Consider the following 17,173-nt stretch of genomic DNA (forward strand, 5'->3'; position numbering starts at 1 on the left):
TTTATCCAACCCCCCTCAATTTCTGACTCAGCAGAAGTCAGAGGCAAGGTCATCTAACTGTTTTTTTCTCCGAAGCTGGAGAATTGGGGGATTTTTCTGCCCTTCATTCCTGCACTAGAGGAGGGTAAGCACTGCACAGTGGAGTGGCTGATAAAAGGGGGTACAACATGAAGGCATGACAGAGCTAAGGTGATGTTGATGCAGGCAGCCATTTTGGTTTGGAATGAGACGATGATGAAAGAGCTTTATTAACAACACTGTTTCATAACACATGTGAGCACCACTCTGCATTTAGATTAAACTATTATCCAATAGTGTTTGTAAATTATCTGAACAGGACAACTGATTTAACAGTCGTCCAACACAAAAAAACAGTCTTTATGGACTTAATGGAAAAAAATAAATAGGATCTGAAATTCACTTTAACATCAGAGTTAATAAGACCTCTTTTCTGACTTCCCAATATTGTACTGCAATGCACCTCGGGCTTTTTAATTTAAAGTTTTAATTAAAGATATAGCCGAGGATGTTCTTTTTCCAGGTGGATCATCAAAAATAAGTGTTCCTCCTAACTGTAATCATTCTAGTGATATGTTTACGTAAGGCCGTCCTACGTGCTCATCCACATTTTCAATTACAGGCGGTGAGTCTGACATAGTTGAAAAACTACAAATTCTTTTGGAAAGTAAGCTTGCATGAGCGATGCGACCAGCAATTTTTAATAAACAAAGTGCACAAAAAAATCGGCTCATGCATGCTCTCACACGCATTTGATAGGTTTTCCCACTCGGGTACAGAGTTGTGCATGTGTTGTTTTAAAAAAAAAAATGTATACCTTTAAAAAAATTATTTACTAATTGGGGAGATTTAAAAAGCTGCCTTTATTTGTTGCAATATCTTTTTTTAATTCAGTTTTCAGGCACTGTGTTCCATTCAAAATGTACTTTCACCATGTGTGGGTTGAAATTATGAAATTAAGTTAAATTATCATAATGTAGAAGAGAAATAAAACGGCTTCTATGCACTGGTAAACTTGTATTTGTTGTTTAGCAGCCAGGGACAGATTTGAAAAGGGTAAAATCTCATTTTAATGCTTAATATAGAGTCAAGTCTAGCATATAGATAACATTTTCATTAATGTGGTGTAAAGGAAAGCTCTGCGTTTAAACCATGAAGCTTTCACCCCCCGATTCTTTCCTGAGAAGAGATCACTCAGGAAAAACTCTTTCAGTAACACTTCATAATGTATATGTATTAAATAACAATGAGACATGACAACAGATTTAGACAGAAATTGAACATTTTACTCAGACCAGAGAATTTGATTAGGGTTACAGATGGCAGAGCTTACCAATCGGGCTTGCTTCTTGTTAAAGTCGGCCCAGAATCATATTTCAAGAAGCAATTTATACAACTCTAGTATGCCACATGATCATCACATTATACACGTCTGTAAATGAGGAGACATCCATGGCTCCAGCCTTATCAAAATATTACACAGTGTTCTAGATCAAGGTCGCTGCTCTCATTCCATTCCCAAATCTTTGTCACGTACATAATGAAGATGACTTTTTATCCTGACATAGGAGCTGTCCTAATTAGATAAACTACTTGGGAAAACCTTGGTTAAGACACGTAACAGGTTGGTATTATTAGGGTTTAACAGACTCACACATCATCATTAAAAATAATCCTAACAGCAAAGAACGTTTCTTGCCTAATGAGATTCAAATGTCTGAAGAAATTGATGAGTAAAGTGCCCTTTAACTTTTTCTGGTTGTTCTGCAGGAGGAATGTATCTCTGTATCAACCCAGTTTATCAAGAATTTTATCATAACACTACAGAGCAACAGAGAACACAGAAGTTCAGCAGAAGTTTGGGCATTAGAGCCTAAATAATAACTCAACTGCGTCGTGAGAGTGTGTTTTTGAGGAGTGCTGCAGCAGAGTGTCCTTTAACCTGGAGCAAACCCCGCACTGATGCTCAGAGCTTCAGTGGTACTGCATGGTCATCACTGAGGCCCTCAGCAAGGAGTGCAACGAGGCATGGGAACAGCATGCTGGAGGGACAACAAGAGTGACTCTGACAGCTTTAATCAGGCATTGCTGTGCATGCTTGTGTATGCAACTCTCTAGACTCCATATGTGTGTGTGTCTGGGAGTCCTCACTGCAGTATTACGGGCTCACAGCTTCAAATAGGCCAGTCTTAGTAAGGAGAACGTCCTCTGGATGTTTGTCTTTGGCACTGTTACAGGAACACATTTTCCCCCTCCGTGTTCATACAATATTCTCCCTTTCCATACACTCCTTGCTTTAGTTAGTACAAAAAATATCAGCATCTTAAAATTCCATAGACCACCATGTATAACTTCCCCACTAGCTATGTTTAAGCTTTCAGAATGAATGTTTAAAGTGAGAAACTAATGCCAGTTAAAATGGAAAGTTGTGTCTACCTCCAAGGTACACCTGCCTTACTTCTTTACATAAAGCGCTGACTCTGCACTGTCAGAACTGTACCTGTGCTGATATAAGCAGTAATGGCTGCCTGCTGATGTCTGCAACGCTCTCCAACATGGACGGTGACACAAACCTATGACTCCAGCTCTCATTCTGCTCTTTCTTACATTTAGCATAACCTACATTACTCTGTTTTCTGACTGCTGACAAGTGGAGGTGGGCAAGACATGGTGATAACCAGACAAGAAGGAAACAATCAGGGTGTTTCTGACATGCAAAGTACAAAATACTGGTGTTACATAAGAACAGCAGGCCTAAATATACAACAATCACGACGACTGGCTTTCTAACCTTATGCGTCCTTTTTCTTTTTTTTTTTTTTTTTACAAAAAAATGTCAGCTTAGAGACTCGCGATGCTGCTGGATGGAAGCTGCGGGATTCTGCAGTAAAGCAGGAGGGGCAGCTTAGCTTTCTGATTGGCTAGCGACCTCCATCAGCGAGGAGACGCTCGGGATTCTTATTGGACGCCTTCACCGGTTGTGGGCGGGTTCAGTTCGCTCGTTCCGCTTCTCTCATTCGCTCAACTCGGCGCTTCTTGCCTCGGCGGAGTGGTGCAGCGTGAAAAAAGGGGGTACTGCGGCGTTCGAGTCGCGGAGGAGCATCTAGTGCTGAGGCAGTACGACCAGCTCAGTTTTTTTCCTACCGGCTCCTTTTCACCGCAAGTATCAGAGAGCAGAGGAAGAGGAGGGTTCCACGCGTGATGCTCCGCTTGAGACCTCAGCATTTTATCTAAAAAAAGACTTCTTACTGGATAAAGAGGGGAGCCCGACATTTTTTTTGTTAAAGGTTTGAGCTACTCTTTATTCCACTCCTTTAACTTTAAATTCTATGCGTTTAAAACCGAATAAATGAGCTTATGCTGTTCTGTTTTTTAAGGCGAGGTATTTAAACACTGAGGGTCTGACACCTCTCAAGCGGTGCATCACCTGAGAGAAGAAGAGTAACTGCGCCAACATGGGGGTAAGAGCCACCATTTTTTAACTTTCTTAACTGCGTGGTAGCTGCGTTGAAGTGGCCTGAGAAAAGTGAGGGAGGGTCCAATTATTTTATTAGGAAGCATAATTAAAATAACCACACAGTGATGTAATATGGATACCCGGCGTAGCCTCTGTGTCTCAGTGACATTGACTCTAATGCGGAACCGTTTTACCCTGCTCTCTCTATATACTGCGACAAAAAAAAAAAAAAAAAAAAATGATGCAGACAGACGCTCCAGAGCACAGCTGCACCAGCTGTTACTATTTTCCCTGATTTTGGTGGAGTTTAGTTTGTCGTGAATCAGAGGACAAGGAAGGTGTCTCATTTGCTGTCACCGTAACCTTGTGAGCCACAGTAGGCCCTAATCGGTTTATTCCTCCAGATTGCTCCTGTGTTTAGGGAGGGGGGGTTTATAGAGGGAGGGCACGTGTTCATCTCCATCACAGACTGATAATGTTATTTTCACATTCTTGTGCATCACGTTCTTTACGATGATTTAGCAGATTTCATCCCTCCCTCCTCCTCTCTGCCCCCTTTGAATGGATGCTGTCAGCTGGAGAGCTTCGGCACCTTCAATGACCCGTGCGTCATAATGCGGTTACCGGGAATAAGCGCATCGCCAGTTTATTTCTTCTTAGATTTGTGACATAATTTAATGACTCGTTAATCGCAAGCAAATGGTCACTAGGGTGTAATAAAAAAAAAATGGAAGAAAAAAAAAGCGCAGCTGAATGAGAACGATCTGTACAGCGCGTCTTCGTGCGCGCATCAAAAAGAAAGATCATGACTGAACTTACAGCAGTGAACCAATCAGTGGGTGACTCTGCAGAACTAGATGGAAATGTACTGGTTGCGAGATCGGATGTAAAACAATTATATATATATTTTTTTTTTTATTTTTTTTTTGCGCAATGGGTTGCTAAATCGCCATCCCCTGATCGCGGCGGCGTGACGCTGCAAACGGATTTTGAGGAAAGGATCCTTTGCAGCAGCGGCAGACTCAGTTTAAAATGTGCTGTATTTACGGATACTGCGTCAAATCGAGACAAAAGAACAGGGAACAGGGGCGCTTACGCACGCACTGCGGTGGATGTGGGGAGGCTCGGCTGTTGCTGTAGTGATGGGAAGGGGAATTAGTTGTCCTTTGGGGGCACAGTGCGTCCCTCCAGGTGATGGCATTGTAGAAACCAGTAATCAGAAGAGGAAACGCTGAAAGATGTTGAGCTGACCCTGAGGAAATGGATAGAAATTCCAGATATCCCATAATCAGATGCCCAGTTTCCTTATCCATCTCGCGCTCCATTCCTCTTTTCTTCGTGAACGTCCTCTTAGCGGCTGTCCTTCCTGAAGGCCGCAGGGGGCATCGCTTGCGACTCTGGTTTCTGCGTCAAACCAGGGGCGTGGCTTCTTCCGTGGAAATTCCCTGCACAGAGCTGTGATAGGCTGCCACCCAGAGCCACGCATAAAAGAGACAGTACTGATGCTGCGTTGAGAACAAGCTGAAGCTCATCCTTCCTTCTGTTCTTGTATCGAGAACAGAAAGACGAGGTATATATAGAGATTTCTAATTTTAGGAAAGTAATGTCACTCACGCAGCCTCCTTATTTTGCACACTGTTCATTTTCCTCCCTGCATTGATGCTTCTCTGTAATTAGATATCAATTTACAGGCGCATTGTGCATCCAGGGCTTCACAGCTGCATTGACTGCTGCTGTTCACCTTCAGATATCTGATGCAGATGGTGGTGATGGGACGGATTTGCAGGTGTAGTGATAAAGAGGAAAAACGGCAGTTAAAGCAAAGAGAGGGGGAGGGCTGCGTGACTGAATATCCTTTACAGGATAATGACCTGAAGCTCACATTACAGTGGCTCTTGTTCCCTCCTGCCACACCATGTGCGATTGGTTATCAGGGGCAGAGGAAGCAGATGGTTTCCAGGACGTGCTGTGGGTCTGGGTGGGGAGGTTTGATGATCAAAATCAGTAGAAATAGGGATGTTATTTTCAGGAGGTCACATTGCCTCAGAGCAGCCTCTCTTAGATCCTCTGTATTTGTCTCTTAGGTTTCTAGAAAATAATGTTCATTTATATTTGCACCACTACGGCGTCTGGAGGGTTCTAAGGCATCAGGCTTTACTCTAGGTGATGAAGGTGCTGTGTGGCTGCTGTTGCTGCTCCTGCAGAGGCCCAGCCCTCAGTTTGGTGCAGAGTGCTGCTCCTGCTGCAAGGTGCTTTGCATAGGCTGATAAGTCCCTAACAATACAGAACCCATCAGCAAGACAGGTTCATACAGGATGTGTTCCCTTACATGTGTCCTGGGATTCGGTTAAGGTCAATAAGCTTCCTCTCTTCTAGCAACATGACGGCTGCCGATCAATAGAAAACGGTGCTCAGGAACATTCTGTTTTCTCTCATCCTTCAGCAGCAAACCTGCAGCTGCTTCACTTTACTGTATGGTTTAAAGAAATCAAAAGCCCCAAAAGATCACAGTGTGGGGTCCTATTGCTTTAGCTACATCATAGTTTGATACAACCGCTAGTTCAATTGACAATGCACAGTGGTTTCATATGCATATGTTCGTAACTCTGATCAATTGATTGATCAAAAATAAAGAGTTCTTTCCTGTCCTTTAAAATGTTCAATTCAGTTAACTAAAGACATTGCCAAAACTTTACATATTATCTCCTGATCCTTTAGGCCCATAAATTGGTGATATAATATCCTGATATTGTGACTTGATGCCTTTTAAACCCATCTTTCCCTGATTGGTTGATCAGTACCTTGTGAATCGGGGACAGAATGTCCAAAACGGGTAATATGATATTTCAATTTTTCAGTCATCCTTTTCCTGCTGTAGCGCACTTTTTTTTTCCAAGTCAGGACACTTGGTTGGAGTGTGTTACATTACATTTAGTCATTCACTGATTCTCACACATTGAAGGTGGCAAGCTACATTGTAGCAACAGCTGCCCTGGGTCTTGCTGACAGAAGCAAGGCTGCCGTACACAGGCACCACTGGGGCCTCTTACTTTACTAGCGATTCCGTTTTTTTTTTGGTCAAATATGTATATAAAAAATGTTAGCTTATGAAAAATTTGTGATTTCCTGCAAGGAGATGATAATTCTTAGTCATTCATATTCCCACACAGGAAAAAAACAAAACAAAAAAAAACGAATACATCATAGAGAATTTATTTGAATATTGCTCGTCAAAGCCTGCACCAAATATCACCAAAGCAGGTTGATGAACGTCGGGCAGCCATGTTTGTGAAAAACCTCATCCACAAAATGACAGAAACTGCAAAAGTACGAAATGAGTAGCCCTTTTCTAAAGGGCGTGTTTTTTTAACAGGGGAATAACTTCAAACAACTGAAACAAACAGGCTTTTATTAACACCTTCACATAAAAAATGTGCATACAACTATCTGCGAGAAACAAGTCTGTACCTTTAAACTTAACCCAAGATTCACTGTATTTATTTAAAGTGCCACTTCTCTAACTCCCAGACTACTTTTTCCATATTACATAGAAGTGAATCTATCTTTTCTTTAAAGGTCATGTTATCTCTTCAAGACATTTCTTTAAACCATGTTTCTTGATTAGACATAGTGATTGATATGGCCAAAAGTTTCCAACTTAAAATGCCGATGGTCTCCCATAAAGAGAGCGTTTCAGGAGGGGGAGGTGGCCCAACTACAGCAACATGACTAGCTGAGCTGTTGTCCTGGAGATGCGCGTCTCTCTGCACGTAAATCTAGGCACAGTAACACTGCACAGATGCAATGGTCAGTTACTTTGATCTCGATGCAGTTTGTGTTGCTGTTTTTTTTCGTGTTTTTTTTTTTTTTTTTTAAGTTTGATGATTAGTCAATGAGTAAAAGTTATCTTTCAGTTGTTTAATTTATTTTTGTGTCCTTTCCAAACAATGTTTGACATTCTGGCTTGAAATCATATAGTGGGTGTAGAGAAAATATGACTTTATAACATAATGATGTTTATATTTCCTATCTTATTACAATAATTCCATATGAGGTATCAATTATTTAGAAAAATATTTTATTCATTGTTTTAGAATAATTATTTGCCAAAAAAACTTGTTTGTAGAATGGATTGCATACCTTGTTCTTGTTCAAGAGCTCTTACAAAGCATTGTGGGATATATCTGCTCGTCTAGTGACACTACATTTCAAGGTGCATTGCGGGAAATTATGAGTCCATTACTTCTTCATCCACTAGGCATTCGGACACTCATTTAAAATGGCCTAACCCCTATATAGTGCTCTATATGAGCCTATATAGTGCTCTATATAGGGGTTAGGACAGATGTTCCAACACACCCTATGTCAGTAAAAATACTCACTTATTAATCTTTTACATACTTGCAATTAAAACTATGATTTAATGTTATAAATGTTAATTAATTAATAATAATTAATAATATGTTAGATATGTTAGTTATATTTTTGCAATAGCCTTTAGAGGAAAAGTCAAGTAACACAAGCAAATGACCAAAGCATCAAGTCTACAGTGAATTAACTAAGAGGAGAATACACCACACTTATTCTACAGACCAGATATTAATGCATATGTAATAATAACCAAAGAAATGTGCAATTTTATTCATTAAAGAATCTAAATCCTTTTTTAATTTCTCTGAGAAAACAAAGTGAAATGATTATATAGTCAGATGACAGTTTTCTGTCATCTGACTCTGACATTAAAACTGGCCCACACATACCCTGTTCCCCTCTTTGACTTTAAGGCGCATCTTAAACAAGGCGACCATAGAGGTCAGTGTAAGAAAAGCCTGCACTGTCTTTTTCTCCAGGTTGGATATCTGGAGTATGATGCTTGGACAAGGAAAACTTAATAAAAACAAAACTGGAGTCTTGCAGAGTCTTCCACTTACAATAAAAACAACTGTCTACTGCTATTACAGTCAATCCAAAATTGCTGAGGCTTTGTGAGCGGTTTGAGTCTGGCTTCTTTTCTGGACAAAAAACCTGCAAGTTTGGCTTTAAGACTTCATATCATTCTGATCCAACGTCTCTGCAAAGAATAAATGCAGAGCTGATCCAGCAACCAGAAGCAAAACTTTTGTGTAAAAATTGCAACAAGTAGGCATGGCAGGAAATGTTAAATTTCTTAATTTGGACTTCCTTTATGGTATCCTCACAGGTGTTGAGTAACGTACTATCAACAGTCCTCTCTGTCAAAGTAGTGGTGAATTTTCTTTAACCAATATAGTAACCAACACATGTTTAAGTGGTTTGAAATATGTTGTTCTTTTTTGAGAAAGCAGTTCTATTGCCAACACTAAGGTGTTATTTGACAAAGTTATAAAATCCAGCCAACCAGCTAAAGTGCGCTGAAGGGTCGGTTGAGTTGAAATAACAACATCAAGAGGTGTACGGATATATTGATACATGATAATTGAGATATATATATAAATAACCAGTACTTGTATAAACATATGTCTGATTCCTTAACCACACACTGCACCTTCTCAGAACCTGGCAGGACGCACTGCTGCCTACTCAACCCAAGATTTACAATGTTAATCCAATCCAGTTATAGTCCTGACCAGTTCTACTTTCTGGACTCAATAAAGTCACACAGATACGCCATAGTTTCTGTTGCTTGGACAGATAAAGATGATGACTGGACACAGATGGGCTGAAGGAATCAACGTAGAAACGAGGGGATGAGAGGGTTATGGTTTAAGAAGGGATTTTCAGTTTGGGTTCGTTTATTATCTTTAGTGAACACAAGGCAGATGATCAAGAGCTAAAGAGCGTTAATCTCTCTTTATGTTTGCAGATCTTAGAGGTTAAGATTTTCTGACTGTTTTTCTAAATCGTATGCATTCTACTTTGTTGAAAATTTCTCTAAATATTATTTGATCAGCCTGACACATACCTTTCATTTTTTTTTTAAAGTCTGAGCAACAGAATTTTCAGATGTTTCTCTGTTTTTACATTCTCAATATCTAGAGAGGTTTCTTGCCATCTCTCAAATTTCCAGAAGTCGTTCTGTTTTTTTGATGTATTTTATATTTGCTAGAAAAACGGGATATGTTTCTCATGTTACTCTCAAGGCCCCATTGACTTTCCCAAGCCTCGACGTAAACGCACACCTCTTAGGTAAAATGAAAGCTTAATTTATTAACTTGTTTTATCCTGGATGTGCAAACAGAGACAGGGGAGAAGGCGAAGCATACAATGGGCTAATCCAGTGCTGCAATCAGACCTCTTAATCCCAGCGGTCAGGTCGCTTGTTCTTGAGTCTGAGTCCTCCCACTTTGGCCACAGCCCTCCTTCCTGTTGCAAGAACAAGCAGATGGCTCAATGACCTAGTAAGTTTGCAGAAATACATAATCAGTGATAAATTAATTGCACATTTACATTCCACTGTTGTAATATTAGAAATTCAGCCCAATTAAGGCATGCTAAAGAGGCTGCTTTCCTGTTTTTCATTAGACAGTTCATAGAAAGGACAAGGCCAATGCAGTAACATGAGCCCCAAGGGTAAACTGGTAACTTTGCCATTTATAATTAACAGGGCAAACAAACCTATAAGCCCTATCTAAAAGCACCTCCCCTAACACTCATATAGTAAGTAAAAGTCTGTATTTTTCCATAAAGCTCTTTATTTTGATAAACCTGTGAATGATTGCAAGAAGGAAAATATTTAAGCTAGAAACACAAATCGTTGGATGGGAAAATCCTAATGGGAAAAATTATTTTAACAACCTTTGTATGGAAGCACGGTCAAGAAAAAGTTTCTCTTAAAGACTTACTTGGTTAAATTTTGATACCTCATCTCTACATATTGAATAAAAAGGCATCCCTAATGTACGTTTGCAGTTTTGAGTCAGTGGTTCTCAGCTTTATGCATATTTCAGTTGAACAATGACGCACATGGAAGGTCGAGGACCTTCACATAGAAAAAAGTGAATGAGATGACCCGTATTGGATCAAATGTCCACCTCTAGTTACCCTTTAAGATGCTGAGAACCAAGCATCCAATTATTCGCATCTGGTTTTAGGTTCACTCTTTGTTCTCTATGGTCGCCTCATGAAGAGCTCATGATAAAGGACTGCTTTTAAAACAAAGAGGAAGATACTCTGCATGTTTCCTGTTCATTTAACTGCAGTCCATCAGCTGATATTGTGATGATGGTCTCAGGGAGCAGAGAGGAAGTAGTGATTTATAATGCATCTGGTAGAGGAAGTAGATGTACCAGTATTTATACTAACTTATTTTATTTTTTTTGTTGCAATTTCTGTTATTCAACCAAAAATGCTTATGTGATAGAGCAACACAGTGTATGACTGAAGCAGGAGAAAAATATGCATTAAAAGTCTTTAAATACATTAAGTGTGGACTAAACATGCATTTAGCCACTTTTACTCTGGTACCTCTAAATAAAGCTTTGTGATACCTATGGCATGAATCAATCAATCAATGTTCTTTATTCTGAAGTACAATTTGCACTGTAATCCAGATTTTAGATTTGGTACAAACCATTCATTGCATACATCACATACATTGGGGAAGGAGGGTAAGAAGTTACCATCTCAGTATCTCTGTATTGTTCCAGCTAACTGCCACTATCTGTTATAAGGTCAACACATTGAAACACGGTGGCTCTCTTATATTGGTGCATAAATAAAAAAAACCTTTCAGTTCTGCTGCAACAATTCTCTGTAGTAAAAGAGGAACTTAAAAAAACAACCTCCCATTCACAGTTAAACCCGTAATTGGTTTGCATGCTCCAACCTGTGGTCTGTAACATGCTTGACATGACTGTGCCACACCTAACCTGAGCATTTGTACCCAATGTTTGCCAATCCCCAAATATTTCACTTCAGTGCCACATGCTTACTGTTAGTGAGCACTATTTGCACATTTGAACTTACTGAAATCTCATTGTTTAATCATGTTTTTGCATTTGGATAAGATGGCTGTCACCCAACCCCCCGGCCCCCCACCACAACCACATCTTCCCCTGTCTTCCACTGCCGCAGTGCGCGCGGATGCTGCTTAGGCAGACTGTAGCCAATTCGGTGACTCACCTCTGCTAATGCGGTCACATAGAGACATGAGCACATTAAAAAACACAAACTACTTCTTGGAATCCATCAGTAGCTCTAGAAAAAGCAGCGGTGAATGTGGTGTCCAGTTGCTGATGCATCAATTATTCCTCATCCCAGATAACATCAGGGGATCCTCAGAGCACCGTGCCACCGCTGAGCTTCATCACCATGTCAGCAGCCATGCTGCTTGCCATGGTAACTTGTTCTCTTACATGCTTACTCTTCTTTGGGTTTGCAGGGGGCAGGCAAACATAATGAAATGGGAATAAAGCGTAAAACAAACATTGGAAATGTGTTTCCTAATGTTAACCATTATTCTGTTTTTACCGTAGCTCAATAATGTAAGGGAGAAATGTGTCCATCATTCTGTTTTTCCTGTGCACCTGTGGGGGAGTGAGTGTATGTAATTACAGCCACAAGTCTCTATTTCCCTCCTCAGGACAGAGGGGGCTCATTGAATTACTCAGAGATGTTGAAGACAGCTGGATAGCTGCACAGAAACACACAGGCAGGACAAGTGAGAATAGATAAACACAAAGTGTGGATAATAACGGACATGTTCATCTTTACAGTACTTGCTCATGCTTTTCTTTGGTAGACGTAGAAGAAAAATGGTTTCAGTTGGTGGGAAAATCTGTTGGCAGGGCAACTCTTGTGCATCCTTCACACTGACCTTTCTAGACGGTACAAAAAAAGCCCCATAGGCAGTTGACCATAAGTCATGTGGAGGAGGAAGAAAGTATAATTTGTGGAGAGCAAAATGTGTCTCTTTGGGCTCGCCTGTTTTTTTGAGAAGCACTAATATTCCACATCAGCCTGAGCACCATCACTAGGGTAGGACACTGATAATGTTGGTAGATAAAGCAAACGCAGATCAATCCTTAAAAAAAAAAAAAAAAAAACGGTTGATAAAAACAGTTGAGATAAGAGTGGAAGTAAGTCTTTGTGCAGGATAATGACTCTAAACATACAGCCTGAGCTAGAAGGAACGATTTGGATAGAATTTAAGCGACTGGTTGGTCCAGTTAAAGCCTCAACCCAAATCTGATCAAGGATCTTTGGGAAAGCTTAAAAATCTGATGTTCGTTGATGTCCCCCATCTCATCATCATCCCAGTGCTTCCCTTGGATTTTTTTTCCCTCTTCATAATTTTTCTGTTTTTTTGGCTTATTGAATCAAATCCAGATAAGATTAAATAAAGTTTGTTGTAGTAAAAAGAAGACGGATGAAACTCACTTTGCAAGGCATCATATCTGATTTTATATCATCTTTATTGTTCATAGTATCAGACTTGTGAATCCGTTTCCTCTGATACATTGTCTTTGGCACACAGTCCGTATGCAATTTCCTTACCCACTGTTCTGTAAACCGACGAGGATTAGCTGGCAACACATCCTTTCACTATGAGTCACACTCTGTAATATGCTCTCATTCATATTTGTAAATAACACCTTTATGCACACATACACCTTCATTAAAAATTAATTTTTTAGCAGTTCATGATGTTGAGATGTGATATTAGTGTGGGTCTGAACACACACTCAATATCTAATCAGACGCCTGAAAGAAGGGTGACAATACCCACATTTCGTGCTCTGTCTCACCCTCCACGATCATTTCCTCACCTGCTTTTCTCTCACCTCCCACTGATGTCTCTTTTTCCATTTACCTACTCTTGTCTGCCATCGACTTTCGTCACCTCCCATTTTATCGCTTTCAAACAACTTGTATTGTGCAGGCCCCAGCAGCTGTGTAAGCTTGATTGTTTATTTAGATTTGTGTCTTTATCTGCCATTTCATCACCCTGATCACATACAGGAGCAGGCGTACCGTATAGGTAATATACCTCGAAATATAGGTGTGAACATTAAAATGGCAGAAAATGTTGGTGCTTCCATCTCACCTCTGAGGAAGAGGTGTTGAATTTCTCTTAACCACAGTTTTGCATGACTTCTTGCAAAACAGCACTGATCTCAAGCAGATAATACCCACATAAAATATCACATACATGTACCTGAGTCAACACTTTCCCACCCCACCTCCTTTTTTTCTCAAAACACACTCCCACACCCCTTGACCTGTCCCAGTGGGGATCAGCAGCCGTACTTTTCCACTACACCAGTCTCTCTCTGTGTGTAGCCTCTTCCTCCCTCAGCCTGCCTGGACACGCCGCACTGAGAGATTTGCTTACCTGCTCTCTTGTTACAGAACTTGGTGTTTGCATAGGAGTGTGCGTGTGTGTACTTTTTTGCAGTCAGGTCCAACAACTCATTCACGCTGACATGCTGCTCTCTGCCCAACAAGCTCATACAGGGTTTTATTGTTTGCTCTCAGCTAATAAAAAGTGGTCGTTGAGCAACCTGATGGCACCACTTAATTAAGTGAGAGTAGTCGTGCATATCTGGTATCGTTAAAGCACTATCTATGGGAAACTAAACCTGAGAGGCAGGTTTGTTATACACAAGAAAAAGGAAACAACACAGGGGCTTGACTCCACATGGGGGGTTTGTAGAGTTTCATTTCTAACGGGAAATGCAGAGGCAAGCCTCTCTTTGTTCAAGTGCAGGTGTGTTTGGTTTGGTGTGGTTTGTTTGGGCCTGTAGCATGGGTGGAAATTTTGAGTTAATATTTCATACTCCCCGCTTGCTGTTTTTTTCAAAACCCACACCCTGTAGAAATAAGAGCTCTGAAGATTTACCTTAAAGATAAAATAGAGCAATGGTAATCAGTAGTTTGGTAGGGTTAGTTCCTAGACTTACCACTAGATGGCACCAAGTAAAATACAGAGCACTGTTAACCAAACTGAAGTCCAGGATATCAATGGAGACATATTCTATATAAATTTTATACTGTAGTTAATACATAGTGATTGTTCTATTTTACATTATTTCTTTTTTTATCTTATTCTGTAAAATCTTCCCTTGCTTACAAATTACCTGGATGAGCAGGGGAGTTGTCCGCTGAGACCCTTGTGTCTCCAGCTCTGGGGAAGTCTGCTTTCACCTCTGGCCCTTCATCACCCATATCTGTTTGAATTTTATCCATGAGTCAAGTTGAGCAAACTTAAAATATTGTTGTTGATCTAATAGGAGAACAATGTGTCGTGCTGGAGGAGCTCTGCTCCTCTAAGTTTATTAATGTCCTACGTCTAGTGTTTAGAAAACGTTTTCAGTGTCTTTGAAATATATATTATTTAAAATTTTACATTTATTGCATTCACATTGTATGTGGTAGATCAACAAAAAGTTGGATAGAAAAATACATTTTTTAACCGTTTTTGCTAACTAAGGGGGTATACATCGATTTGTTCCTCCTCATCTAACACTTTAAAATCAAATCTAATTTTTCAGTTGTCTTTATAAGTTACTGAATGATTTATGTTAATTTTATGTTTTGTAAATGCCCTGGATTTTTTTTATTATACATACAATGGAATAGATTATTAGAACCATCCTCATGTTTTTGCATTACCCAATCAAATGCAGGCTGGAATCCAACTGAAAATCTGGGGAAAGACCTAAAAATCTTTTGTTTAAAGGACCTCTGTCCATTCAGTGGTTTTGCCTATCATGCAACAAGTAAACAGGCAAAAGACTGTCAGTCTCTACTTTTTCAAAGCTGGTGGAGGCACACCTTAAAAGATCTACAGCTGGAACAGTAAAATGAGCATCCAAGTTCTTTATTTACTGATGTTGACTAACATTTGGGGCCACATTTTGTTTATCTGTTGCTTAAAATCCATATAGAAACTGTTCAAGTCTGTATTTTTTTAATAGCTAATTCGTTGGTTTTTATTCATATCTCCTCTTTACATTTTTTTCTCAGCCAGGTCTTGACTGATAGTGAAAATTGTGTCTTAAGCAAAAACCTCAATGTAACAGTCAGCTGTAAATTGAAGCAGCTATAATAAAGCAAAGTAATCTGTAATGTCCACATATGGTGTCCTGTTGGTTGGTTTGAGCTTTGATCTGGAATTTTAAAGCATATTAGACATATTAGCAGAAGAGCTTTGATGGCTCTGTAGTCTGTGTTTCTGCCTTTTTCTCTCTCTGATGTCCTCACAGCTTGCTGCTTCATAATTGAATAAAAAGAAGCAGGTTAAACCATTTGCACTCTATTACATTGTGTTGTGAAGCATCTGTCTGGGCATTAAGTATGACAGAGCATTTGATCAGAGGACATTAGGTGAGTCTGCCAGGACACACTACAGGTTGTGGCTTTGATGGCACTTTACTAGGCCCTTATGACAGTGCTATGTTGAGGAACACACCCTGGGTTCTGAGACTATAATTGCATGTTTTTATATTGGTGTTTTTAATCCATTGCTTCCCTCAATAACTAAGAATACCCAAACTCTCAAGGCCACTTAACGAAGCTACAACGTTATTAGCATTGTACAACTTACTCATAGAAAAAGATTAGTCATCCCTAGTTTCCTGCAGAGTCTGTGGGTACATTTTGGAAGAGCCTATATGCAGGATATGGAATTCTTTGATCATTTTCTAAGAGCAGCTAAACTCAAGAACAGCGGCTGTCTCTTCAGCCTAGTCAGAGGGCATGTATAAAACTTATGTGTGTGTCTGTAGTATGGTCGTTCAGACAGTTACCGCGTTGCCACCACACAGGACAAAGATGGCCAATCCCCCAAGAAGAAGGGGGTCAAGGACATGGATGACCTGAAGAAGGAAGTGCCCATTGTGAGTAAAACCTTTCCTTAAACTTTTACTATATATATTTAAATATGTTTTGAATCAGTTTACTTTGCCAGCTGTCAATTGCAGATTTTTGTGTTTTTTTTTAACTCGATCCCTTTGAGAGAGGAGAAATAAGAGAATCATAAAAGACAAAATGATGTTTATTTGCCCATATTAGGGGTTTGACTTTTATCAGGATGCCGTGAGTTTGAATCCACATTTCAGCTCAAGAAACAGACATCAGGGCTGCCATACCTGGCTGCCCTGTGAATTTCTCAGGTGAACTGCATGGAGTATCTTTATAATTTCTATTTAAATGAATTCAATGCTTTCAAAATATATACATGGGTTATAAAGCATATTCTTCTAATTGTTAAGGACTTTTCCCTGTAACATTGCATTGACAAATGCTAGAAAAACAAGATTTTGACATCAGAGAGTGCTAACACGTGTTTTTTTGTTTTGTTTCTTCTTTCTGTTTGTGTTGTGCTCTTGTTGCTGTATTTTTTTTCTAGACGGAACACAAAATGTCTATTGAGGAAGTATCCAGAAAATACCAGACTGATATTGTCCAGGTGAGTCATGTTTTCAGATTCTACCAGTAGATGGCAGCAGAGGGATCTAGATAATATTCAAGAGTGAGGAGAGTTCAACTCTGGTCGTAACAAAAGGAGGCAAACTTTGTAGAAAAAATATAAAATCTTTGCACCCATGTTTGCATACATTAGATTTTGATGAAATGTTTGATTTAAATCCTTTAAGATAACATCAAATGTTAGTATTGGAGGACTGAATTAAAGGGATTTTTCTCTAGTCTGTAAAGGGTCATTTATTTATTTATATATATAAATATATATATAAATATATATATATATATATATAT

General features: G+C 39.6%; 1 protein-coding gene across 2 annotated transcripts in view; it reads left to right on the top strand.

Annotated features, from left to right (window-relative positions):
• Positions 1-3,089: 3,089 nt before the first annotated feature.
• Positions 3,090-17,173, top strand: part of atp1a3 (ATPase, Na+/K+ transporting, alpha 3 polypeptide) — a 27,153-nt gene continuing 13,069 nt past the window's right edge. Inside the window, exons 1-4 of one of the 2 annotated variants that reach the window (XM_015370766.1) lie at positions 3,090-3,305; positions 3,396-3,479; positions 16,183-16,293; positions 16,806-16,865. In XM_015370766.1, coding sequence (XP_015226252.1) covers positions 3,474-3,479; positions 16,183-16,293; positions 16,806-16,865 — 177 coding nt within the window. In that variant the 5' untranslated portion in view covers positions 3,090-3,305; positions 3,396-3,473. The remainder of the gene's footprint in view (positions 3,306-3,395; positions 3,480-16,182; positions 16,294-16,805; positions 16,866-17,173) is intronic. The other variant, XM_015370767.1, reaches the window with a different exon arrangement.

Source organism: Cyprinodon variegatus, unplaced genomic scaffold, assembly GCF_000732505.1.
Source record: "Cyprinodon variegatus isolate N-32 unplaced genomic scaffold, C_variegatus-1.0 Scaffold48, whole genome shotgun sequence".
NCBI classification, from domain to species: domain Eukaryota; kingdom Metazoa; phylum Chordata; class Actinopteri; order Cyprinodontiformes; family Cyprinodontidae; genus Cyprinodon; species Cyprinodon variegatus.